Raw genomic sequence first — 27471 nt, forward strand, 5'->3', positions numbered from 1 at the left:
TCAGGTTATGCTCAATCAACAGTGCAAATAGTTTATTGGTTCTAGGTTCAAAGGCCAAGCTGGGCTTTATATTTATTATGTACACACAATGAGGGTTTATTTTTTTATTCCAATTCTGAATTTTACTTTTAACATTGTTCACTGTTACCTTCATTTTGTGCTTGGAAAAATGAAAAAGTCATTTAAAATTTACTGTTTTTCTGATAAATGGAAACTCAGTTGAAATACAGCAAAAAGTGAACATTGTAATTGAAATTTGGTATTTAAAAAAACAAAACATATACCACATGTATCTTGGACTTTATGATTACCAAAATCCTATATTAAATTCTTAGTGATTTTAGGATGTTGCCAAGCAACCCACTAATTTAGTTCTATATAACTGTATTTTCTCATAATAATCAAATTAATATTAGATTTTTACCTGTAAGAACAGTAAAAATAACCTTTGCACATATCCAGACACCTTTTAACTTTGTTAATTACGTTTATCATTTAATCAGATAGCCCCAGGAGATTAGGAACATAATCTATTTTGTGTAAAAGAAAAAAAAAAAAAAATGTAGATTAAATCAAGTCTAAAACTCAACTTGCCTGACTTGCTCCAATTATCATACCTCCTAGCTATTCATTTTCAGCTAATAAGAATGGACATGTGTGTATTTTTTTAAAAATAAGTATCTCTCATTATTGATTCATCTCTCAGAAAAGCCACTAATTCAGGTAATTTGTACAGTTAATTTCCCATGTCTTCTTTCTAAATTAGTCTTCCAATTCAACATTTTGCCCATCCCCATGAATATAAGAGGACATTAATAATGTTTTAAAGTTAAAAAAATTCTTTGCAACAGACAACATATATCAGAGTTTATGAATATTTTCTATCTCTACTACTAGAGAAATATCATAAACATCTGAAATGCACACCCAGTAAACACTACAAACCTGTTTTGATGTCAGTTAAACATAATGTTTGTATCTACAGATTTTTACAGTCTTTATATAAGTCAATTGCTAGCTCTGAGAAAGGGCTGATTCCTAGGTAATGAATATAGACAGGAAATTGCTTTGAAATAGGAGATGTACTGCTATCAAGTAAAACTTGCTAAAGCAAACATCTGATGACTTTAAAGTCCTCATGCACACACGCACACACACACTAAATCTGGTTGCTCTGAGTAGGTGTGCAATGCTGCCCCAACCTCTGACTGACATTCTAACAACTGACCTAAAAACTATTTTTAGTGGTTGATTCTGCCTGTGTATTTCTTCCTGTAAAATTTAGAGAATATCTTCTATTCCTTCCTTAAAGATTTATAATTTCTAATAATTTGAAATATAAAGTTTTGCGTGACAATTTGCATCGAATTCTAAAAGACATTTTGAATTTTATTAGTCCAAGTAATTTTTCAGAAAGTTATCTTTAATGTCTATGCTAAATAAATAACATTTACACACAAGACAAAAACATCACTGGCTTTTACAAAAATCCAAAGTATAAGAATCCAAGGTAAATGTCGAGGTGGATCAACTATTTCAAATTCTAGAATCAAGCATCTGCATATAAGAAATCACCTTGATTAATTTTTTCAAGCTTCATTATTCCTCAATTTAAAATTCTACATGGGACAAAACAGATATAAATGTATTTGTGCAAATTAACTTTAAAAAATATAGTATGGCTTAAAAGTCATCAATTATTCCTGCAGCATCTACTATATAAGCATACTTGAGTCATTATTCTACTTTAGCCATTATTCTTAAGTGATCACCTTGTACACATCTACAGGCAATAGAAACCTAATTACTTTGTCCCAAATAGGAATAAAGGATTAAGATGCCACCGAAACAAGTTTAATTTCTAGGAATTTGGATAAAGACAATGAACATTAACGCAATTCAAGAAGTAAGATTTGTGCCCTGACTGGTGTGGCTCAGTTGGTTGGAGCATTGTCCTGTAAACCGAAAGGTTGTGAGTTTGAGTCCCAGTCAGGGCACATGCCTGGTGGCGGATTCTGTACCCTATCGGGGGCTCATACAAGAGGCAACGAATCAATGTTTCTCTCCCTCTCTCTCCCCCTCTTCTCTATATAATCAATAAGCATGTCATGTCCTCAGGTGAGGATTTAAAAAGAAAAAGAAATAGGATTTGCAAGGCTTATCTATTCCCTTTATATGTTAGAAATTTCTTGTAAAAATGTTATCTGACTTAGGAGGAATGACACAACTCATTCGACTCTTCCTATCACACTTAAGAAATAAAATTCAGTTTTCAAAACTCAATTTCTTATAAAACCAGTCAACAATTTCTCTTAAAAAGTAAAGTATAACCTCTGTTTTAAGAGCTCACAATAAGTTTTAAATATTGCCATAATTAAGGAAAACAAAGTAGTCATTTATACAAACCTAAGAATTCAAGTTGCTTTTGCAGTGAAATTAAAAATCTATCACATAACAATCATCCTGAGCTACAAATTACCTTGCAAGCACATCACTAACATTTATTTACATTAATGACAGGCATAACATTCACTAATTACAAGTCTACAGGTTTACTTGTTGGTAGTAGTTGAGTTTTTCCAATAGGATTTTTGGGAGAACCTTTATACCAGACCCTTTCTTTCTCTGATGGTTTTCTAAGGATCCTGTTATTCATCCCAGAAGAAAAGCCCACATTATTATTTGCAACAGATTTTAATATATCTTGATTTGTCAGATCTTCCAAAGGAAACTTAATTTGACCATCAGATGTCACTTTCTGTTTATAAACTCTGGTTGACCCAAGAGAAGCCTTCATGGAATCTGGGTGCCTCTTCATCTGTGAGAAAGATTTAGAAGTTAATTCCATGCTTGATTTTGAAACTGGATCAACATTCGACTGTTCGCATGATGTAGACTTCTGTTCTCTTGGACCTGATTGAGAAAATGAAATCGAGGACTCTTTTGATATATTTTCTCCACAGGAGGAAAGAGCACCGTCACAGCTCACTGCTTTAACCAGAGGAGAAGCAGTATCAAGATGTGCCAATTTATGCCTTGTAGGTTGTCTGTTATACTCTAACAAAGAAGTAATTCTTCTGACAGACTGACGGACAGGCGTGCGCTGCAACTTGAGAGGTGATTTAACTTTTGTCCTATTTGGTTCATTTAAAGAAAGCTTATTAAACCACTGTATGTGGTCTGAAACCTTGCCATGCTCTGTTCCTTGTAACCTTTTAGAAACCGTAGTATCACAAGTTTCCACCAGTGAATGCTGTTTAAGGACTCTCACGGGCTTAGGTTTTGACAGGCTGATTATGCTACATGCAATCTGCTCTGAGGAAGAGATGTTCGCTGCATCCTCCCTAGAAGCTGTGCATTTCGGGAAATTCTCTTCAACCATATTCTCCTCCTTCAATTTAGTATTTAGTTTATCCCTTGGGGACTGTTGTGTTTTCATTTGTTCATCACTGGGCAATTCTTGCTTGCTTAAAGAATCATTTGTTATGTCTGAATGAATGCTTTTGTCATGTTCCATCTTCATCTCATTTAAGTAACATTTTATAGTTGCTTCTCTATCTAATTTTTGAATTGGATGTAGCGAAAAGTCTCTTTCTGAAAAACTGTTTTCACTTTTACTAGTGTGGTGTTCACTTGATTCTATCACGGTCAAATCATTAGTTTCAAAGAGATTTTGCCCTGGGCTGCACGCCATAGAAGATGTTTCATTCAATTTTACTTTCCCTGCATTAGTTATTGATGACTGCCTGTGATTTATCAATGCATGAAGATGGCTTCCAGATTCAGAAAATGCTTTCTGAATTTTCACCAAAGTCTCTGTACTCAAATTATTTTCATCCCCACTAAGAGAGCTTCCGGTTACATTGTTATTATGCTTATTATGTATATTAGAGGGGGTGAGTTCATATGAATTAATAGATGACTTTTCCACCATAATATCAGGCTCCAAAGAGAAGTTTTCCACCTCAAGACTTCCCTCTACTGGAGAAGCTTCATTTGCTTCTATTTCTTGAAAACTTGAATTACTAGGTCCTGTCCAAGACATTCGGTAGCTTGTTTCATCTAGTCGCTCTGGAGTTAATAAGTTTTCCTCAGACTTACTGCTCTTTTTTGAACCTAAAATAAAGCAGTTCAAGGTTTATAATCATTTATATTTGACCTAGTTTTGAAATACTATGTAAATACATGGTAAATAAAGGTACTAAGCATTTAATTACAAAAAATTAAAGATTTGTGTAAATTTCTTTACAATAAATAAGCATCCTCCAATTGTTCCCAAAATATACACTGCCAATTCAAATATTTATTCAAACATGAATTTTAAATTTCTAGAACAGTAAATTACTTAATACATTTTATCATTAACAAAGCAACTAAAGGTTATGTGTCAATTTTATATCAATAAAGCTGGGAAAGAAATGTTTAAACCAACTAAAAAGTAGGCTTTTTGAGTAAAACTCTAACAATTTAATGTAAATGTACCTTTACCTTTCTTTGTTAATCTTTCATCAATATCTGGGCTAAAAAGCAGACCTGTTTTTACAGATTCAATTCTGTTTTTAAAATTTTGTTGATTTGCAAGTCTTCGACCAATATTTTCATGTCTGTTGACACCAGAACACCCATTCTGCACAGACAAAAAGTTACAAGTTTTGGTTAAAAATATAAACCAGTTAATTTTCAAAATATTAAGACAAGTTAAATTTTTATTGTTATCAAAATCCTCTATAGTGAATTAAAAATGACATATATGATTGAGAAACAATTTATAACAAACACAAATATACTTATTTGCATGCTGGTACATTGTAAGCATTTGACTTGGCAATTAGTTGATTTTATAATCCAAAATAAAAAATAGCTTCACATATTCATTAACTTAAAAATAATTATGTTGAATCTGTGCCAAGGCCTATTCACAATAGTGAAAAAAGACAAACAAACACACAAAAAAACCAAGACCAAAATCTTACCTTCATAGAATTTATATTCTAAGTGGAGAGCTTTAGACCAGAACAAAATAATCAGTCAATTATATTGTATGGTATATAAGATGAAACGTGCTATGCAGAGAAGTAAAGTGGGGTAAGAAGAATATGAAGTGATAAAAGGAGGGGGTTTAACTTTAAACAGAGTGATCATAAGAAGATGATCTGTGAGTAAAGAAAAATGAAGATGAAAATCAAGAATGTATAAAGGGGAAAACATTCCAGGGAGAGGAAATGCCAGTGCAGTCTCTAAGGCCGAAGCCAGGTCTGGCATGTTTGCCCAACAGCAAGGAGGCAAGAATGGATGAAGCTGACTGCGCATGGGCAGTGGCAGGAGGAGAGCTCAGAGAGGGAGGCTGAGAACAGGTCACGTGTAGGATTGCAGTCAATGGAAGAATTTTTTTTTTTTTTCTGAACAAAAAAGTGACATGACTTAATTTGGGCTTTAAAAGGATAATTTTGGCTAGAGGACTACAACAAGGTAGAAGTAAATATATCTACTAGTAGAAACTTATTTCAATAATCCAAGTAGGAGATGACTGGACTTAGAGAGTTAAAAATGTAGTACTGCTGAGAATTGGTCTGAATATACCTGGAGAGCAGAAGTTAGACAGGATTCCCTAATGGTGTAGGCAGGGCATGCAAGAGAAAGCGAGGAGTCAAGAATGCCTGCATGGTTTCCGGCTGTAACTGAGGTGGTGAAGACTGCCAGGAGAAGTAAGCTTAGGGGGAGGGGAGGAGGGGAGAAACAGTGGCAGTGAAGAAGCGCATCTCAGAGCTCTACTTGGGAGAGGTGACAGTCGAGATGTCTACTGGATCCACATCCAAGTAGGCAGATCAAGTAGGCAGATACTAAGAAACAACCGAGTTGATCAGGAGAGCAATCTGGGCTGAAGATACACACTTGGAAGGCTGAAGTAAGTATATGATGTTTAAAGCTGATAACCCCCTTTGAGTGAGTGGAGAGAGAAAAGAGAAGTCCAGGAATGAAGCTTTGAGCACTCCAATGCAAAGAAATTAGAAAAGTACCCAATGAAGAAGGAAGAAAGCATGAGAGTGCAGTGTCCTTGAAGCAAGGAAAGAAAGTATACTGAAGAGGAGCAAGTGATCAGCCAGGACAAATGTGGCTGGCAGGTCAAGTCACACAAGGACTGACATTTATCCAGTGGCTTGAGTACCGATGAATTCATGGGTGGCCCTGATGAGAACAGTCGCCATGAGTGTGGGGATGAAAGCCTCACTGAAGTCAGTTTAGGCAGAGTAGAAAAGGAGGAGCTGGAGATACGCCAGTGTAAGAGTTTGGTATAGAGAGGAGTGGAGGATGAGAAAGTAGCTGGAGGGGGGCAGGTTTGAGAGGGTCTTTCAGCATCGAGTCTACAGCTTTATACTAAGATGAAAAAAAAGTGAGAGACAACTTACTACATCTTTGCTACTTCTCCCCAGACTAAATTTCAAACGAAGAGATCTTCGAACTTTTTCTTTACGACTGATTTTAGGAGAGAAGCAGCCTGCTTTTCCTGATTCCACCCTAAGAAGAGTGGAATTTAAAATGTCAGTTTATAGCACAAAAACTGAAGAAATTTTTGCAAAATGAATTGAGAATGTTCACAGCAAATCAAACTGCTAGTAAATCAAAAGTAATAATTTTCTAAAATCAGTTATCTTTAAAATAACATATATGAACACATAGTATTTGCATTAAAAAATGATTTTTTCCTATCAGAAGTTATTTAGTCAGGTATAAACCAGAATCATTAGAATAGACTAGATTTTTAAATAAGCAGAAATTTAAAAATTACCACAAGAACATGAAGTAGGATTTTAAGCAAGCAAATGACTCAAATTAGGAATCTTTCTATGGAGGATATATAAAGGGCACCTGATTAATAAGATTATAAATGCAGAGAAATTTTTTAAAATTATAATTCTCAGTATACAGACAAAATATTTTATTAACTATCTACACCAAATATTTATCCAATGAAAACAGAATGCACTGCATAAATTACCTGCAAACTTTTTTGCTTGCAATCCTTTTACTTCGCCTTGGCACATTTGTATTGATTGAACGATTTCCACTGACGGCTACAGGAGAGAGTGAACTCTGAGAGGACCCTTCTGGGCTTGTATCAAGGTGAACTATAAAAATAATCACATGTACTATACCACACATACTTTATTTTTCCCCCCAAAATACAAGTTATTAATAGCAATTGGACTTCAAGCCTTAATTTCTACCCCTACACCACAACAAAAATCATATAATTTCTGCTTAAAATTTTCAGGGGCAAAATAACCCAACTCAACTTAAAAATAATTATATATATATATATATATATCCACTTTCTACTTTTTATATGCTAATGAAAGCTGAGATTAACCATGGCTTTCACATTGGAGTTTTGCTTTAAAATCATTTAGGAACACAAGGGAGGACTGGACACTGTTGGAGATTGGAGATAAAGCAAGCTTTCATGGCAGACAGACTTGAGTTTGTTCCACTCTTAAATGGCTGTAAGCTCTGAAAATGGATTTCTATGGCATATATAAGTATTACTGTAATGTATATAAAATGTCCAGCATAATACTTGATACATAATACTAATAACTTTACCAAAAATAATTTTAAAACAATTTAGAGTCTGAGTATCCAGTATGCACCTGTTAGCCAATTGCAGTCCATCTAACTCGAGTATAATTGTCAAATGTTTTTGGCAAAAAGAAAATGATCTGTAACACATGCCTAAGCACTTGGCTACTGCCATGTTCCATGCTAAAAGCTGGTGGTTACAACAGCTCATTTTGATAAAGTTATTTAACACTATATCATGAAACTGACTAAAAAGGAAATTAGGAAACAAGTAAAATAGTTATGAACAAAAGCTCCCTATACATTTGACTTATATTTGAATCATGCCCAGGATGCACTCCACAAACTTGAACCCTTTTAACTCATCATTGATATCAATAAAGAATTACCATGGGTCCCCAGGGACATCCACATTTTACCATAACCATTACAATGGCCTTGGGGTGCTTCTGACTAAAGAAAACTGTGGAGGCCAATATTATATATCCAATGTGACATACGTAGCTTTATTCTAGGGCTGCAGTGATCACTAGTAGGCACAGCCAGAACACATGGCATAATGCAAAATTAGCACACATATATGAAATAAATTACATATAGGTGCTCATGGATTTTAGATTCATATTGTTGCCTTTATATTGAAAAGAAACAAAACAAAACAAAATATTTTGCAGATGGAATCTATTAAATGCCTGAGAAAGTAGGGTCCAAGAAAAATGGTGAGTTAAAACAACAGGGTTACTGTTGAACTTTTTGACTTTACTTTTTAAAAATTCACTGATTATCCCTCACTCGTGTGGCTCAGTTGGTGGGAGTGCTGTCCCGTATACCAAAAGGTCATGGGTTTGATTCCTGGCAGGGCAAATACCCAGGTTGCGGGTCAGATCCCGGGTCGGGGAGCGTACAAGAAGGCAGCCAACCGGTCTCTCTCTCTCTCTCTCTCTCTCTCTCTCTCTCTCTCTCTCTCTCTCTCTCTCTCTCTCTCTCTCTCTCTCTCTCTCTTCCACCTCCCCCCACCGCTCTCTCTAAAAGCAATGAAGAAATGTCCTTTGGTGAGGATAAAGAAATTTAAATTTAAAAAAATTATTGATTAACCAGGCTTATACTAATGTTACAATAAAAGAAGAACGTTTAATCTATTTTGAGGGGACTTGGAGAAAAAGAATCAACAGGTTCATCCTTGGGGAAGATGCTAATAAGCAAAGGCTTCACATGTGCTGTTTGGAAAAAGTCCTCCAAAGTGAAAAAACCTTTTTAAATTAAAAAAACACACACTTTTAAAAAGTTGAAGTCTTCAATTTCTGAATACTGAAAAAGCTACAGACTCAGCCTCAGAGTTCTTATCATTACACTTTAATGAACCATGGAGAACCTGTGAACGAGCAGAAACAAACTGCTATTCTGTTTATTTTTCAAATAAAACAAACAAGGAAAATATAAATCTTTTACATAAATCTTTTAGACAATAGAAACAAAAAAGAGGCTCTTGAGAAGATCTCATAACCCAGTTAATGAATTCAAAATGGAACTCTTAACACCATCAGAAACCAATAAAAATCTAAAAGAATCAGAGACCACTCACATTTTGACTAAATGTGAAACAAATACAAGATGGAGGACCCCAGGCTTAGTTTTGGTTTCATTTCATTTTGATTTGACCATAAGGTTAATATGAGCCACCTGTATTCCACACATGCTGATTCAACCTAAGACCACACTAACAAAAGCCTGGTATTCAAATTGGCATGGTTATATTATATTATTCTCTGGAGGCTCTGGTTGGCCACATTAGGAACTTATAGTTCATTTGGAAGAAAATGGCTGGGCTAGTAAGGGATCTGGAAACCATACTACAAGAAACAGTATAAACAACGTTTGTAAAGCTTTTTATATAAGCTAATTGAGCATAAAACTTTGAAAATATTACAAACACCCCCCCTTCCCCCACCCAATGCAGTCCACAACGGTTACTCCAATGGTAATATCCCCACTCTGGATTCAGAGATGGTCAAACTTCTGGCAATCCCAAGTCAACAGAAGATAGCAATACGGTTATAGCTATAGATCCAGAAGCAACTAAAGTAGAATTCAGAAATTTCAATCACAAAAAACCTGAGTACCAATGCTATCCATGGAAGTCCAAACTGTCTGAGTTATTTCTCATAACTTTCAATGGGCATGGCCATAAAAAACACATACATTAATTATGCTGACCACTGTCCATTTTAAAATTTAGAGATCTCTCCCTGACCAATGTGGCTCAGTAGGTTGGACATGGTCCCACAAAGCAAAGGTCACCAGTTTGATTCCTGGTTGGAGCAAATGCCTAGAATAAAGCTCTGGCTTCTCAAAAGTGGTATTAGTGTGAAACAGCACTTTGCCCAGAATAGGTACTCATGTTAATATTTACAACCCAATCATATAAATTACATTTGCTACCTGATACGGGTGTAGAACTGGTACTGAAGAGATTACTTGGTAACAACTCAAGGTTAAAACTGTGCTTTACAGACTTCCTTTTCTTGCTTGAGAAGCCATACGAATCTACTGGCAGTTTACGCTTAGCATTTGGTGTAAGGATCACTGGTGACTCAGACAGCTGGGCTGGAAAAAAAAAAGGAAAGTTATTGTTTCTCCCACAAAGTTGAGAAAATAAAAAAGCTTTATAAATTTATTCTTATAAAGCTATTACTTAGGGCTAAACAAAGAATGAGGTGATATGTTTACATTTTCAAATGTTATATAGCTAAATACCAAGCAATTCCATAAAATAAAAAGACAAGTTGAAAAGAGACAAGATTCTTAAAACAGTATTACCTTAAACCAAATAGACTAAAAGACACATGTAATTCATGTTAAAGAATATTATTAACACGGGGAAGAAAATTATAATCAAGGAATTAAAATAAAAACTGATCTAAATATACTTTGCTTTTCATTATAACTGAGTATTAATCAGTTAATTTATTCAATCTGGAAAACAAAACAAATGATTATATAGTTTGTTATAGGACTAAATAATTTCAGCCATAAGCAAGCTAAGATAAAAACACTAAAATATACACTAATAAGCTTCTGGCTCTAAAACAAAAATAAGATTGAGTTATTTTCACATGTTCAATAACATCTAACTTACAAGCAACAGAAAAGCGTAATTTTGAAGACTAAAGATATAACAATAGACTAAGAGAAATTCTTAATTATAATTGTGGGTTCATTAACTCCAATGTAATTAGCAAGTCAATTAACATATAAAAGCATAGTAGTACAGTATCCCCATTGAAAATGTTGAATTTGATTAAACAAAAATAATTCAAACATTTTCATTTAAATAAATACATATAATACCTACCAACTCTTTCTTGTTGCGGTGTAATGGAAGGTGTTCTGTTATATTTAAGTTTACTTAGTGCTCCACTGACAAAATCTGAAATGCAAGGCATACATAATCATATAATCAATTATAACTTAACATCTGCCTATCTTTCACCAATGATTCAAATTGATTATTTGTGGTCTTCTAACATCTAAGTTTGCATCAACTTATATGTTTTAAAGGTCATTTAAAGGAATTATTTCAAAATAGAAAAAAAACTAAGTGATATATTTTTATTCCATTCTACTTATACTCTTATCTCTCTCTCTCTCTCTCTCTCAAAATAAATAAATAAATAAAATAAAATAAGATATAACCCTAGCTGGTATGCCTCAGTGGATTGAGTGCTTGCCTGAGAACTAAAGGGTCATCAGTTTGATTCCCAGTCAGGGCACATGCTTGGGTTGTGGACCAGGTCCCCAGTTGGGGGTGTGCAAGAGGAAACCACACATTGATGTTTCTCTCCCTCTCTTTCCCCTCTCTAAAAATAAATAAAATCTAAAAAAAAACAAACAAAAAGATATAATATCGAATGAAAGGTAAAACACATATTTATGATGTATGGAAACGTATGGAAGATGAAAGCATTACTTGTTGAGGAGGGTAGGAGGAAGTGGTAATAAGAGAGAAAGCTTTGCAGGGTAAGTAAAACCCCATGTGTTCTGGAGGATTCATAGGTGTTGATTTGGGCTAGGTGAAGAGCTAGGTAAAGAGCATATGGATTTACGCACACTAGAAACCAGTAGTTCTGTGTTGCTAGAGCAAACAGTGAGCAGTGGATGTGGTAAGAGATAAGCCTTCTGTATTAGAAGAACAGGGCCTGAGTGTCATTTGAAAACCTTGAACTTCTCCAAAGGCAAAGGAGAGCAAAACTATCTGATCTGCATTTTAGGAAAATTACTCTGGCAGCAGTTTAAAAGACAGACCTAAGGCAGCATGCTTCCTTGAAGGCAGGTGAACTAGCTGAAGGTTCTTCTAAGTATGTTACTAAGTCATTAATCAAGCATGTCATTTGTACCTGCAATGTGTCAAGCACCTGCTAGCATTAGAGACACAACAGTGACCACTACAGACATAGTCTTTGCCTTTATGGAGCTTATTCTCTGAGAGAAAACAAACAATAAATACACTAAATACTAAATGTATAATGACAAATGGGTTAAGTAGTCTGAAGTTAAAATATAACAACAGATTTATACTAGGGAGTCAAAGGTGTCCCTAAGGAGGTGATATTTGAAACCTGCAGAAGTGTGGAAATTAGCCAGACAAGAGATGGAAGTCTGAACAGAGACAGGGACAGTGGAAAATGGAGGCAGGAATAAAAATATTAAGAAGATCAAAGTTACAAGAGTTGGTGAGCACTGAGATGTAAAGTGAGGAAAGAGTAAATAAAGACATAAAATTGGACTTCTGGACAAGAGGGAGGCGTAGACAGACACACTGCGTCTCCCTCCACAACAAAGAGGAATACAACTACCTCAAAACTAGAAACAATCATAAGTTACAGAGAATCAAACTACATGGAAGTCCAGCAAACAAAGATACACTCATCCAGACAGGTAGGAGGGGCGGAGCTGGGGAGGAGAGGACACAATGTGGTGGTGGCGGCAGCGGCGGCAGAGGCAGGCCAGCAGAAAGCACAGACACACGTTTTAAAAAGTCAGGAGGGACACCTGGGGAGCGTTTCCAGCTCCTCACCAGCCCTTGCAGCTCACTGACCCAGCACCAGAGAAAATCAAGCCTCGTTGCTTCTGACTGTGCAAACCAGTGGGGGTTGGGATGGAGGCAGAAACTGCCGGTCTCTCAGCAGAGTCCACTTGTTTAAAGGGTCCCTATGGTCCTAGAACACCTGCAGACCCACCACTCTGGGAACAACAGCCAGGGCAGCAGCTAGAGGGGCGCCAGTCCAGTGCAGAAGTGGGAGAGGTGCCTGGAAAAGGGGCGAGTGCTGGGCAGGTGGCATTGTTCCCTCTCAGACCCCTCCCGACACACACAGCACCACAACGTGGTGAAACAGGTAGCCCTGTACTGATGAATCCCTAAGGCTCCGCCCCTTACAATGTAACAGGAGGGACAGCTCTGCCTGGGATGTGGAAGCAAACAAACAGAGGAGTCTGTCAGAATGAGGAGATAGAGAAGTATGGCCTAAAAGGGGAACGGATCAAGGTTCCAATGGAAGGACTAAGTGACAGGGAGATAGCCAACCTAATAGATGAGGAGATAGACAATGTAACAGACCCAGAATTCCAAATGCTGGTGATAAAGATGCTCACAGGCCTGACAGATATGCTTGAGTATGGCAAATGCATAAGAGAAGTGAAGGCTATGCTAAGTGAAACGAAGGAAAATCCACACAAAGCCAATGGTGAAGGGAAGGAAACTGGGGTTCAAATCAATGATTTGGAACATAAGGAAGAAAAAAGCAGTCAACCAGTGCAGAATGAGGAAGAAAGAATTGAAAAAAATGAGGAAAACTTCCCAAATTTGGCAAAGGAGATGGACAGACAGGTCCGGGAAGCACAGAGGGTCCCGGGCGAGCTGGACCCAGAGGGGACCACACCAGGACGCAGCATGACTGAGATGCCAAAGGTTAAAGATAAAGAGAGAGTCCTGGGGGCAGCAAGAGAGGCGGACAGTTGCCTACAGGACTATCAGCTGATTTCTCAGAGGACACTTTGCAGGCAGGAAGGGACTGGCAAGCAGTATTCAATGTGATGAAAGGTAACCTGCAAACCACGTTTACTCTATCCAGCAAGGCTATCATTTGGAATGGAAAGGCAGATGAAGTGCTTCCCGGACAAGGTGAAGCTAAAGGAGTCCATCATCACTAAGCCATTATTATATGAAATGTCAAAGGGACTTACTTAAGAAAAAGAAGATCAAAACTATGAACACTAAAATGACAATAAACTCACAACTATCAACAACTGAATCTAAAAAATAAAAACAAAATCCAACTAAGCAAACCAGAATAGGAACAGAATCATAGGGATGGGGATCATTTGGAGGGTTATCAGCTGGGAGGGGGGAGAAATGGGGAAATGGTGCAGGGACTAAGAAGCATAATTGGTTGGTACAAAATAGACAGGGGGATGTTAACAATATAGGAAAGGGTGAAGCCAAAGAACTTATATGTACGACCCAAGGACATGAACTAAAGGGGGTGGGACTGCTGGAAGGAAGGCGAACACTGGGCAGAGGGGAGCAAACAGGGAAAAAAATTGGAATAACTGTAACAATATAATCAATAAAATTACTTTATAAAAAAGGACATACAAAATTATGAGTTTGATGACTGAATAGATAATAGTGGCACCAAAAGAGAAAGGAAATCATGAAAAGAAGAGTTAGACATGTCTCTGAAACACTGGGATGGATATGAATCCATTTGTGGGAAGGTTCAGGCTAGAGTGGTAGATTTGGGAGTTATCAGCCCAGAAACGGTAATTTTTAAAAATGATGGTGAACGAGATCATTTAAAAAGGGGATAGAGATTAAGAAGATCAAGTATGGAAGAATGGGACATTTAAGAGGTGGTCAGAAAAAACAAAATCCAGAAAAATGAGACAGAACAAATAGCTTAAAGAGGTAGGAAAACCATAAAAGCATAGTATTACACAGTCGTCAGCAGCCGTCCGTCTCGAGAGACGATGGTGTAGCTTCTTAAGAGTCTATCTGCACCGCCGAAAATGGCTGTGCAGTCCAACTCGGGAGTGACACAGTATCTGTCTCCTCCCGTGTTGAATTGACATCTTGCAATGACGCTGGAGTGTCCTCTCCAGTGAAGCTGAAGCTACAAAGCCTGGGCAGGGTGATATGGAGGGTCTGCTGTTGCCCATGCAGCAGACCCCCCCTCTCTTCGCAGCTGAAGGGTCCAAGGGAAAGACGGAGTCAATACAGCTTGGCTTCAGGTGCGCCGCAGGAGTTGCCGGTGTTGACTACAACGTCAAACCGCCTTAGGGACTCGGCTCCGGATTTTCTGTCGGGGTTTACTCCCTTAGCCTTTCCCCTGAAGAGGTATGCCGCAAGGCAGCGGAGGTTTTTTGGAGTCAGAGTTTTCCTTCTCTGAAGTATTACACAAAAAAACAAATAACAAGGAAAGAAATAAATATCAGGAAGGAAAGGAAATAGTCAAGTGGTCAAAGAAATATTTAATAATATAGGCAAAAAATATATACCACTGGATTTAGCTATTAGGAAATTGTGACTTCAACAGGAATATTTTCATGCACAAATATGCCCCCCTAATTTTCAGTTACAATGAAACACAAGTCTTCTAAATATGTTAATTTACCTGATCAACCACCAAATATCACTCAAAATAGTCATTTAAATTCAAGCTCAGCTATATCCCACTTACATAATTGAAATCTTACACCCTCAAGTGAAATATGTACAAATCAGAGGAGAATACTGAAAACCTCAATGAAGAACCAAAAATAGGCAATGCTCTAACTCACAGGCCAATCTGCATGAAACTAGGGCAGCTAAACAAGATTACTATGGGAGAAAGGAAAAAAATGAAAAAGGAAGAGAAACGAGAGCCAGAGCAGTAGAAGAAACAACAAAGCGACAGATTCAGCCACAGCAGATAACACACAATTAGACCAGCACAGCAAAATCAGGAGTATGGAAAGATAACTGTTCTGCTATAATCTGAAACCATCCTGACTGCATGATGGGCCACACTGAAGGTAGAATATTTCTCTAGGGAAAAAGAAAAATTATGCCCTAATCCCTTTAATAGTCTCATGAACTTACTATATGTATTTCAGGAAGTACCACACTAAGAATGGCATCATATTAATCAGATCAGATCAGCACTGCATCACTGTCCATGAAAGACATTCTTTAGCACAAAGACAATACAGAGGAGCACACACACTCACATACACAGGCAAGAATGGGAAAATTCTGATAAACCAAATTCCTCTTACTCATTTTAAGTTTGCTCATAGCATTCTATGTAGATTCCAAAGCAATACAATTATTGAGAACTGTCATAGCTAAAAATTAAGCTAGAGTAACAACTCATAAAATTAAGATAGAGTAACAACTCATATAATAGCAAAATAAACGTTTATAGAGATTGGTGCACAATGTGAATGTACTTAACACTATTGAAAAATACACTTAAAAATGGCTAAGATAATAAATTTTGTTATAGTTTTCCACAATTTAAAAAGAAGTCAAGAGTCTTCAAAGCAACTCCAATCAGATCACACTGATGTTTGTATGGCATTTCAAGGTCAGACGCAAAAAAAGAAAAGAAAAAAGAAGATAAGGCCTAGCTACAGCATAAAATAAACACTGATGGTCTAGAGCTCCTGAACAGTTTCAAATTGCTAATAAAATTGATGTATTTTATGACATTGACAAATATTATCATAACCTGTTTGAGTAATAAAGTATCTCTATGTTTAAGTCTAATATCAGTACTCAACTTACTGTATTCATTCATTAGTTCATATCTATTCAGGAAAAAAAAAGGCACTGGGTTGGATACAATGATGTACAAAACATGGTGTCTACCTCTAAGGAGTATTAAATACAATAGGTAAGAGAGTTATGCACAATTAATTAATATAAAACAAGATGAAAACCATTACATCTAGGATATTATAGAATATTAGAAAAGAAATTTCCCTACTAAAAAAGGGGAGAGGGAAGCTTGCTTGGCAAGACATTTAGGCTGAATTTTGACAACTGGATATAATCTGAATAGCAGGAATAGATGAAAGTAAAAACATTATATCAATAAACAGTATATGCAAAAGAACAAAGTGTCTAGAAAATAGAGAATACAGTTTGACTACAGCACAGACTGCATATAGGAGAAACAAGAAAGAGTACAAAGGCATATTAAAGCAATCCCATGAAAGACCTTTAATGTCAGCCTATAAATATCAGTATTTATCAATCAAAGTTCCCGAAGGGTCTGTGTGTGATCCATGATTGGAGTTATACATCAAAGCTATCAGCTGTGACAGCAACAGCAGGGCAGATTCAAAGAGGAGGCAGAAAAACCAAGGAGATTCTTAGAGTAAAGATGTGAGGAAACATTGCATATAGAATCTTATAGAACCTGAAAACTGTGGAAATACAGATAGTAAAGTAAGAGTTAGGCACCAATGGCTTAAAGCCCAAGTGATTAGAGAATGACAGTGCTATTGATAGGAAATGGAATTCCAGCAGAATCAGTTTTAAAGAAGTTAAAGACGATCATTTCAAATGATAAGCTTAAAGTACCAAGGAAAAGCAGAAGTGAAGGTATCTGTCTTGTAGTATCTAAAGCAAAACCTATACGGTTAAATTAAAAAAAAAAAAGTTACTAGAGTTTGTATGAATTATTAATGAGTAAAGTGGAAATGACATCTGTGAGATAACAGTGGAAGACAGAGATCCAGTGTTCATCTCTTTAGACGCAATAACCAAAACTATAGGAGTGAATGAAATCATAAACGAAGTAGGGTAATAAAGGCAATCTGTCCGAGAATAGCCACATTTGGGGTAGGAAGTTTAATGGGTTGAACTGTGTCCTCCAAGATATGCTTAAGTCTTAACTCCCAGTGCCTGTGGATGTGACCATCTTTGTAATTAGGGTCTTTGCAGTTTTGTTTTAAGTCACCTAGTTTGTGGTGCTTTGTTACAGTAGCCCTAGGAAATTGATGCAGAAGGCCTAAGAGAAATCTACAAAAAAAAAAACAAAGAAGAAACAGAAGGTAAAACCTTATAAACCAATAGATCAAAAAACAAATGCGATAGTTAATAATTTGTTCTCATACTCAAAAAATAAATTTCTAAGACAATTAGAGGAGGTATGACCACAGTCTTAGAATTGATTTCACCACGATGGTATTCTGGATCTTTTTAATTCTTCTGTGGTAATATACCTTCATTATTTATTTCATATTCCTAATAAATTCATATCACTTTAAAATCATGATCTCACACCTCGATTATTGCCACACATTTGTGACTATTCTTCCTACCTCCAAGTCTCAATTCTCCAAACCAGACAACTTTCTAAAATATTTTATTCATGTTATGCCTCTTCTTATAAACCTTCAATGGTTCCCCAATACCCAGCTTAATATTTTAATTCTTTAGCCTGACATTGAGCTCACCAAAATATCATCCTAATAAACACTTCAATCATTTCATGCTGGTCTTTTTACATACTGATTACTTCTTCCTTACAACGATCTTTTTTCATAACACCCTTCTCATCTAGAATAGGATACAAGTATGATCCTCCACCCATTCCCCCTAGATTCTACCATTCATCAAGAAGGTTCAGTTTGACCTATTTGAAGAGTCCCTGATCATTACAATCCTGGGAACTTTTCTCATTTGAACACATTCGGTTTATGCTAAAGATCTAACACTAAGATTAGATTGTATTGTCATTTTAATTTTTCACATGCATGTCATGTCTTTCCAACCACGCTGTAAGCACCAAAAAGGTACCACAGCTTCTGCTTCTTTATGTTCAAACACTTTTCAGAAAAAGGCAAACTGCTGTACCTCCATAAAAGAGACTGTTCCTGCTACTTACCTCCTACACTTTGTCTTCGCTTTCTCTTGTAGTCAATAGGAGTTTCATATTCACCTTCTTCAAAGCCGTCCAATGATGGAGTAGCACAGAGACCTTCCATGCCCAACATAGCTGGTATCTTTTCCAGGATAAAACCTGGAACATGCCCTAGGAAAATGTTCACAATTAAGATCTTTCCTCTACTGTCCCCTGAAATGCTTAAATAGTATATAGCAACTTTCTAACAGTTGTCTGCATAGTTTACTTGGAAGAAGGGAGGATCTCCCTCATTTAAACAAATCCCATTACTTGATAATGCAGCTACATCTTACCAATATCTGATGCATAATCAATAAAAGTCTGCACTACTGCAGCCTGTAATCGCAGCTTTTTTTCTGTGTTGGCAGACATCTTTTCATGTCCTTCGCTTGTCTGAAGAAGGTTTGGTGCAAATATCACTGCAAGATTGCTACTATCCATCTTATTCTCACTGGACCTTAAATTTAAAAGTTTTATGAGATGGCGCCAGAGTTAAAAATAAAGAGCTAAAATAATGTATTAAGTACATTTTGAAGATCACTTCCTTTACCAGTCAGACACAAGGTAAAATACAGTTACCTTTTAACTACACATCTTAATAATCAGCTTGAAATAAGACAGAACCAGAAATACACAGCTCTGTGTGCTTAAATATATATCGTAAAAATCATGCAAACCATAGCCTACATTTTTTCCCACACAAATTGAACATGTTTGATCAAACCCACGCAGAGAAAATCTGAAGTATTAGAAGGCTGGAAGTACGTCTAGAACAAGCAGGCTCACTGACAGCAGGGAAAAGAGGTAAATTGGAAAAGCAAAACACAAATATTTTTAAAACACACTAATCTGAAACCATTCAGTGGACAAAGAGTCCTATAATCACCAATAAGTTATTAAGGCATTCATAATGATCACTCTAAGCGAAGAAATAGTAAATCATTTGCCATATTGTTTCTTAAATTATACAGGGTAGACTTCTTATAGTAAGGACATTATATTTTTTAGAAAATTTTTCATTCTAAATGAAATTTATTATCTATAAGAATAAATTCAGCTAGTTGAGAAATTAAACTCTCATTTCCCAAGACCTTTAATTACTACTTACCTAAGAGAAACATTCCTGAGAAAGTTAAAGAAGTATCGTAATATATCAATAGTGTGGTCAGGCATAAGACAGGAGAGCAACAATGTAGCTTTATTCTTCTCCTCTGTTCCTAACTGTTGAGCTTTGAAAAGTGCTTCATGCAAATCAGCTGGAAGAATGGGCTCTGGCAATTCCCTAAAAAACTGCTTAAGAAGTCCTGCAATATCACAAGGCAGTGCAGAGGACAGGCCACTGTCCCCATGATCCAGTTTATTCTGAAAGAGATAAAATAATCTTGAGCATCTGGAGCCTTAAGAGTATACTGCAAATAAAATATCCTTTCTTATAAAGGAGGAGACTAAAAATAATAAAATGTAATGTTTTTTCAGGTATAGGAACAAGGGCCACGAATTTGAAACTAAACTTTTAAAGCATTGTATACATAAATAGCTTGATTGTGGTGATCATTTCACAACGTATATGTAACTCAAAACATCAAGTTGTATATCTTAAATGTATTTGTGAATTATAGCTCAATAAAACCAGGAGAAAAAAAGGCATTATATAAATGATATACTTTCTTTTGGAAAAAGTTCTTTTGCCATGAAAAAAAGCTACTTGCAAGTTCAATTTCTGTCAATAATTCATGTAATACTTCTAAATAGTTCAATTATAAAAACCAAACCAAAAAGTGGTACAAAAGAAAAATTACAGTTTAAGACTATGCTTACCTTTAGAGCTTTTAGACGAATAACAGATCCTGATTTTCTAAAAAGCCCTTCTGTATGAATATGCCCTTCTAGGGATGTGCAAGCATCAACAAGAAAACTGAAAGAGAGAAATCTTTTCAGGTGGCCAGATACACATCTTTCTACGTCCTATTGTTCTGCCAAAGTATATGGGCAGACCAGGCCCTATACCTCTTTCAGAAGCTCTGATGCCACAAGTCTCTTTACTTTGTGTATAAAGGGTTACTTGCTCCCTAAATTCCTCTCTAGGACCCACCTATTCATCCATGACAACTTCAATGAGCCCACTCAATCTTACATCCTTCCCAGTGCTCCCTTTTTCTGCTTCCACCCAGAGCACAGCATCTGTCTTTTGCTTTGTCGCTACTCCTTTATATCCCAACTCTACTGCACCCTCTCCAGATAAGACTCGCCTGCCCATCACTCCACAGGACAGCTCTCGTCAGTTACCAATGGCCTCTCCCTTGCCGAATCCATGGTCAATTCCTTGTCTTCATCTTGCTTGTCCTACCAGCATTTGACACACTTGACCACTCCCAGCTCATCTTGAAAATATGTTTTTACTCTTCTGGTTTTCCTGCTGACTCCCCAACTGCATATTCTGAAACTCCTTTTCTGGATCCTCTTTTTCTACCAGACCTCTACATTCTAGGATGACCCAGAGCTCTGTATAAGACCCTCTTTTCTTCATTCTCTCTCCATGTGTGATCCTGCAAAGCACACACAGCTTAAAGTATCTACCATCCACATTTGCTCAAATATAAGGCAAAGATTTCCCCCCCTCACTACAACATTGCCTTTCTGAGAAGTTATATATATCCCAGTTCTTACAATCCTTCATATTTAAAGGTGTGTGCTCGATTTTTATACTGAACAAATCTTAATAATCAATGTTAGCTTTAGATGCTTAGTTAATAGCTGGTGCCAACGAATTAGAATGGATGTTAGCTCTAAGCAACCGATAAAGTTGCATGGTGTACACTAGCTGAACATCAGGGGTAATTGGCACAATACAGTTGCTGTTTTGGTTGTTTCTTAAAAAAAGAGGAGGCAAAGAAATTACGACAAAGATACACTCATTATTACTGAGAATATGACCTCCCAATTCTAAATGTTGAAAATCATAAAACAAACCTTTTGCAGATTATTTAAAAAACAATATAGTAGTAGACTTCTGGCCAAAATGAAGCCCTAGACAGACATGCTGCATCTCCCTCCACAACTAAGAAGGACTACAACTACCTCAAAAATAGAGACAGCCAGAAGTTCCAAAAAATCAAGCTGCATGGAAGTCCAGCAAACAAAGATATAAAGAAGAAATACTCATTCAGACAGGTAGGAAGGGCAAAGCGACAGTGGAGAGGAAGTGATGTGGTGGCAGCAGCAGCAGGCTGGCAGAAAGCGCAGTCGTATGTTTTAAAAAGTCAGGAAGGACACCTGGGGAGCTCCCAGCATCAGACCAGACTGTACAGCTCACAGTCCCAGCACCAGGGAAAATCAAGATCATTGCTTCTGACTGTGCAGACCAGTGAGAGTTGGGGTGGAGGCAGAAACTGCCCGTTTCTCAGCAGAGTCCACTTGTTTAAAGGGTTCCCACAGTCCTAGAACATCCGCAGACCCACCCACTCTGGGAACAACGGCTAGGGCAACAGCTAGAGAGGCGTGAGTCCCATATGAAGGTGGGAGAAGTGCCTAAAAAGGGACGAGTGCTGAGCAAGCGGCATTGTTCTCTCTGACCCCTCCCCCACACACAGCACCTCAATGTTGTGAAACAGGTTGCCCTGTGCTGAGGAATACCTAAGGCTCCACCCCTTACAACATAACATGTCCAACAGCTCTACCTAAGACACAGAGGCAAACAAACACAGGAGCCTGTCAAGATGAGGAGACAGAGAAGTATGGCTCAAAAGAGCGAATGGATCAAGGTTCTAGTTGGAGAACTAAAGCGACAAGAAGACAGCCATCCTAACAGATAAGGAGATAGCCAACCTAACAGATGCAGAATTCAAAACACTAATGATAAAGATGCTCACAGGCTTGACAGATATGCTTGAGTATGGCAAACACAGAAGGGAAGAAGTGAAGGCTATGCTAAATGAAATGAAGGAAAATCCACACAAAACCATTGGTGAAGGTAAGGAAATCGGGATTTAAATAAATGATTTGGAACATAATGAAGAAAAAAATAGTCAAGCAGTACAGAATGAGGAAACAAGAATTGAAAAAATGAGGAGAGGCTTAGGAACCTCTGGGACAACTTTAAATATGCCAACATCTGAATCATAGGAATGCCAGAAGAAGAGGAAGAGCAAGAAATTAAAAACTTATGTGAAAAAATAATGAAGAAAAATGTCCCTAATTCAGCGAAGGAAATAGACATACAGGTCCAGGAAGCACAGAGAGTCCCAAACAAGCTAGACCCAAAGAGGACCACACCAAGAAACATCATAATTAAAATGCCAAAGGTTAAAGATCAAAAGAGAATCTTAAAAGCAGCAAGAGAAAAGCAGAGTTACCTACAAAGGGGTGCCTATAAGACTATCAGCTGATCTCTCAAAAGAAACTTTTCAGGCAAGCAGTATTCAATGTGATGAAAAGCAAGGACCTACAACCTAGATTACTCTATCCAGCAAAGCTATCATTTAGAACGGAAGGGCAGATGAAGTGCTTCCCAGACAAGGTAAAGTGAAGGAATTCATCATCACCAAGCCCCTATTATATGAAATGTTAAAGAGACTTATTTAAGAAAAAGAAGATAAAAATTATGAACATTAAAATGACAACAAACTCACAGCTACCAACAACTGAATCTAAAATACAAACTAAGCTAACAACTAGAACAGGAACAGAATCATACGTGTATGGAGAGCATTTGAAGGGTTATCAGCAGGGAGGGGGGTGAGGGTGAATAGGGATATAGTGCAGGGATTAAGAACTGTAATCAGTTGGTACAAAATATAGGGAAATGTCAAGAATAGTATAGGAAATGGAGAAGCTGAAGAACTTATATGCATGATCCATGGACATGAACTAAGGGGGGGATTGCTGGAAGGAAGGGGGATGTGGGGCAGAAGGGGGCAAAGGGGAAAAAATTGGGACAACTGTAATAGCATAATCAATAAAACATCATAAAAAATAAAATAAAGTAAAAACACAGGTTATTGGAATACAGTATCCAGAATAAACCCTACTTTGGACATAGAAAAAAATAATTAGAAATCGCTAAAATAGTTTTTCTTTTTCAATTTTATTTTTATTGTTTTTTAAAATAGTTTCTTAACATGCATTTAAACTATTTTCTTAAGATGTAAACTTCCGTGGTAATTTCTGATGCAGTTAATACAAAAGATATTTTATAAATAGTAAGCAATATAGTAAGGCTCAACTTTTATACAATTTATATTCACAAATACTCTAACATCTCAGCATAATATTCTTTTATCCAACTGTTCTAAAACACACAAAAATATGAATAATATAGCTGATTTGGTAAATCAGTATTTTACTGAATATAATCAGGATTGTGGAAAAAAATGGTATTGAAGTGAAAACTCTGATTTCATAGAACAAAAATAATTTGCTAATTTCTAGCATTTATTCATTACTAAACCTTAAAATTCAATCCTGGGAATGAGTACAAATTAAAAAGTTAAAATATGTAAAAGTTAAAAAAATTTTTTTACATTACTATTGAGAAATGAAATCATTTGCTAGTTCAAAACAAATGTCAGTTGAATACCATTCTAAAATATTTATTCTTCATTTCGAACTTTACCTACCTTGGAATGTGTCCATATTCTGGTACAACAGAATGGGGCAATGCATTAAAAGGTACTCCAAATATCTTACCCTAAAATGACAAATTTAGTTACTCTAACACAAATATTAAGCATAATACAAGCTTTCTGAAACATCAGGCAAATTTTAAAACCTCAGGAAGTAAAAATAAACTATCAGTCAAGAAAACAAAAGCAATTATTTCAAGTACGTTTGGTAAAAAGTATATTATGCTAGGTGCTGCGAGTATAATGATGGTAAAAATAGTCACTGCCCTCACGTGATGTGGTCAATTCCATCAGTTTCCAATGTCATAACAGAAAAATCAATCCAGTTAGTGCTCAGTCAGGGAACTCTTAAACAGAATTTGCCCCAAAACACTAACATTTCCCTCAAAATACTACCTGTTCCTTCAGCAACTGTATAAATACTGATCTCACATCTTACTTTTGTCACCTTATAAACACTAATTTGAACAAAAGACTAAGTCAATTGATTGGGTACTTCCTAAAATTACAGAATTTATAAGATGTATACAAATTATTTTTGCTAGTTTTCTTTTCCAAGTACGTATTTACATTTCAGAAAATATAAACGATTAAAAGTTAGTTTTAGCCTTGGCTAGTGTGGCTCAATGGATTGAGTGTCAGCCTGCAAACCGAACTGTCAACGGTTCGATTCCTGGTCAGGGCACAAGTGCAGGTTGTGGGCCAGGTCCCGAGTTGGGGGCATGTGAGAGGCAACCACACACTACTGATGTTTCTCTCGCTCCCTTCCCCCTCTCTATAAATAAATAAATTTTTTTTAAAGTTAGTTTTATCAGTTTTCAGCTATACTTAGAAAGCACCATATAATTAGGCAAATATGTTTAGAATAAAATGCTTTATATTCTATTTATTTTTCATAATGAGATTCTTGATGATGCAATAGAGAAATAAAAATCTCATTCAAAATTCCCCTACCTTAACCACCCAAAATCAGCATCTTTTTAGTCATTCCACTCTGGCTTCTTATCTTACTTAAAAAAAATAGCTTTTTCTCAAAATATGATACAGCCAAGTTGCAAGCTCCTTTTTGTTTTTCTAACTGGTGAATACAGAGTTATTATCTGAAGCCTATTCCTAATGTTCTGTCACATCTCCCGATTCATTTAGAATAAGTACAGGTCCCCCTTGTCCCCTCTCTTCAAAGCTACTCTACAACAGTGGTGTTAGTATTTGTCTCCCTTCTCATGCGCTACTTGTTCAAAATACAATAAACTGGCAATATCTGGAACTATTTTTAATTGTCACAACTGGGAGATGCTATTGGCATCTAGTGTATAGAAGTCAGAGGTGCTTGCTGCTAAACATCCTACAATGCACAGGACTGCTCTATATGCCCCCCAATTATCTAGCTCAAAATGTCAAGCTTCTTAAACTAAAAAACCCTGCAACTTTCTCTCAATTACCAAAAATCCCTGTAAAATAAATGTCCTTCTTTAAATTTTAGCAGTTTGCCCTTTGGATTAAATTAGACATATTTAACCACATTCTCTTTTGGATCCACACAGAACGAACATTTTAGCATGGCCTGGCAGTGATAGCACAGGGGGTGTTTTTTGGTTTTTTTTCCCCTCTAACCTAAGTACTCCCCCGAACTTACCACTATTTCCGTGGCTGCTGTTTCACGCCTCCTGCGATCGCACTGCCCGCGGCCACCTTTGACCTTAATGCCATAGACAGCCCGAAGCTGCTGCAACAAGGCCAACCTCACCAGCCTCTGATCCCACATCCCGGATACGTCGCCTACTCTCCGAGGCAGGATCTGAGTCCTGAACCTCGTTCGCCACCAAGTCTTCCAATTTCCGAACACTCTCAGGTTTGCGCTCCGCTCCGCTCCGCTGTCTTGCGGCCACGTCTGGTACAGTTTCGGCCCCGGACCCCAGCCACTTCCACGACTTTTCCTTCGTCCTCTATCCGCTTCCACCAACCGTCTTTCCTTAACCCTTTGATCTAGCCACACCTCACCTTTCCTTCACTTACACCGACCTTCTTTCGACTCCTTACACAGACCTTCCTTATCCTTCCGACAACGTCCGTTACCAGCTTCTCACCACTTCCGGCAAAAGATGACCTTTCCTCCAATCCTAGCTTTGCCCTCGGCTCTCTCCGAAGTGTAAAGACGACTCTTTTCTTCTCTCCTGTCCCGACAGTCAGCTGAGTCTCTGCCCCGGCACCCTCCGCCCCAGCCCAGCCGCCGGACCAGCCGGCTGCTTAGGCGCCTCTTCCAGTCCCGGTCCCCGCCCGGGCTGGTCACCGCCGTCACCCCGTTTCACAGGCTGCTCCTTCCCTTCCCCATTAGCATGCCTGCTGCCCTGGGCCTGCACATCTTGGTGCGCTCACTGAAGCCAAAAAGCTCTCTTCATGCCACCGCCCCCACCGCCTTTGAAGACGCCCAGAGTCACGGCGGCCGCCCTACTCACAGTTCTAGCCCAGGCTCAAATGGCAGCGCCAAACGGCGCTCCGCACTCTGATTGGTCCGCTCTGCTTTTCAAAATCAGGACCCCCGGAGGGTGGCCAGAAGGTGCCTGTCTAGCGAGGCGTGGGCGAAGGGTGTGGCAGGCAAAATTAAAAAGCATGAAAATAAATGTAAGTTCGACTTGCTCTTTTATAGCCACTTTTTTTGAGAAAAATATTATATAAAGAGAACTTTAATACACTTGGCCTGCGCCTGAGACAATATTCGGGGAAATGTGGTAGACAACTCATTCTCATCCCCCCTCCCCCCATCCCCCCCCCCGGAACTTGGCTAAAGCTGAAGGCCTTCTTTCGGAGAAACCGCTCTTACGGAACTCGAGTTGGGTGTAGTTGAGTAAGGATTCACAAACACTGAGTTTAGCAACCTTAAAAAAGGGCCTTTGGTGGAAATTTCGGATATGGAAGCTTGGAGGACTGATTGTGACGCTCAAATCTTAGCGCATAGGTAGTTAAATATAGCGAAGAAAACCTATTAGAGAATAGATTGCGGGAGGAATGCTAAATCCGCGGGAGGAGGCAAGTGCAGAAGCTTCATTGGTTGGGATGAGGAGTTTGGAGACGGGGGAGGAACTCTGCTCGAGGACCACACACTGCTGAAACCTTGGTTATCTTGTTAACGAACAGGACTGCATTTATCCAGCTTTTGTCTCCCCACTGCCTCTGCTTTTCCATTCTCAGACATCAACAGGCGATCCCATCAGGGTGGTGTTCTCTATTTTCTGGGATGTGATTACTTCCAGGAACCTGTTGAGTGACCTATTTGCAGGCCTTACCTTTCCTCTAGGGCTAAGTCCCTTTAGAAGGCTGGA

At 37.6% G+C, this 27471-nt stretch overlaps 1 protein-coding gene across 3 annotated transcripts; it reads right to left on the reverse strand.

Moving 5' to 3' along the window:
* Positions 1-455: 455 nt before the first annotated feature.
* Positions 456-26320, reverse strand: ARHGAP11A (Rho GTPase activating protein 11A). 3 transcript variants are annotated; one of them, XM_090270379.1, is made up of 12 exons: positions 25788-26320; positions 24146-24216; positions 20349-20445; positions 19639-19892; positions 18824-18987; positions 18513-18659; positions 10931-11005; positions 10018-10182; positions 6998-7073; positions 6408-6516; positions 4489-4627; positions 456-4116 (listed from the first exon to the last, which is right to left on the reverse strand). In XM_090270379.1, the coding sequence occupies exons 1-12, from the start codon at positions 25914-25916 to the stop codon at positions 2537-2539; spliced, it is 3006 nt and encodes a 1001-aa protein (XP_090126505.1). In that variant the 5' UTR covers positions 25917-26320; the 3' UTR covers positions 456-2536. The 3 variants fall into 3 exon arrangements, with proteins under 3 accessions (XP_090126505.1, XP_090126504.1, XP_090126506.1); XM_090270378.1 differs by having other exon boundaries at positions 6998-7127; XM_090270380.1 differs by lacking the exon at positions 456-4116 and having other exon boundaries at positions 4460-4627; positions 6998-7127.
* Positions 26321-27471: the final 1151 nt, after the last annotated feature.

The sequence above is a fragment of the Furipterus horrens genome, unplaced genomic scaffold (assembly GCF_987537825.1).
Source record: "Furipterus horrens unplaced genomic scaffold, mFurHor1.1.pri manual_scaffold_3, whole genome shotgun sequence".
Taxonomy (NCBI): domain Eukaryota; kingdom Metazoa; phylum Chordata; class Mammalia; order Chiroptera; family Furipteridae; genus Furipterus; species Furipterus horrens.

Coding starts and splice junctions, on each gene's coding strand:
- ARHGAP11A (XM_090270378.1), bottom strand. CDS start 25,916: ATGTGGGATCAGAGGCTGGTGAGGTTGGCCTTGTTGCAGCAGCTTCGG. Junction 24,217..25,787: donor CAGCAGCCACGGAAATAGTG/GTAAGTTCGGGG, acceptor TTGTCATTTTAG/GGTAAGATATTTGGAGTACC. Junction 4,628..6,407: donor GGAGAAGTAGCAAAGATGTA/GTAAGTTGTCTC, acceptor TTGTCTGTGCAG/AATGGGTGTTCTGGTGTCAA.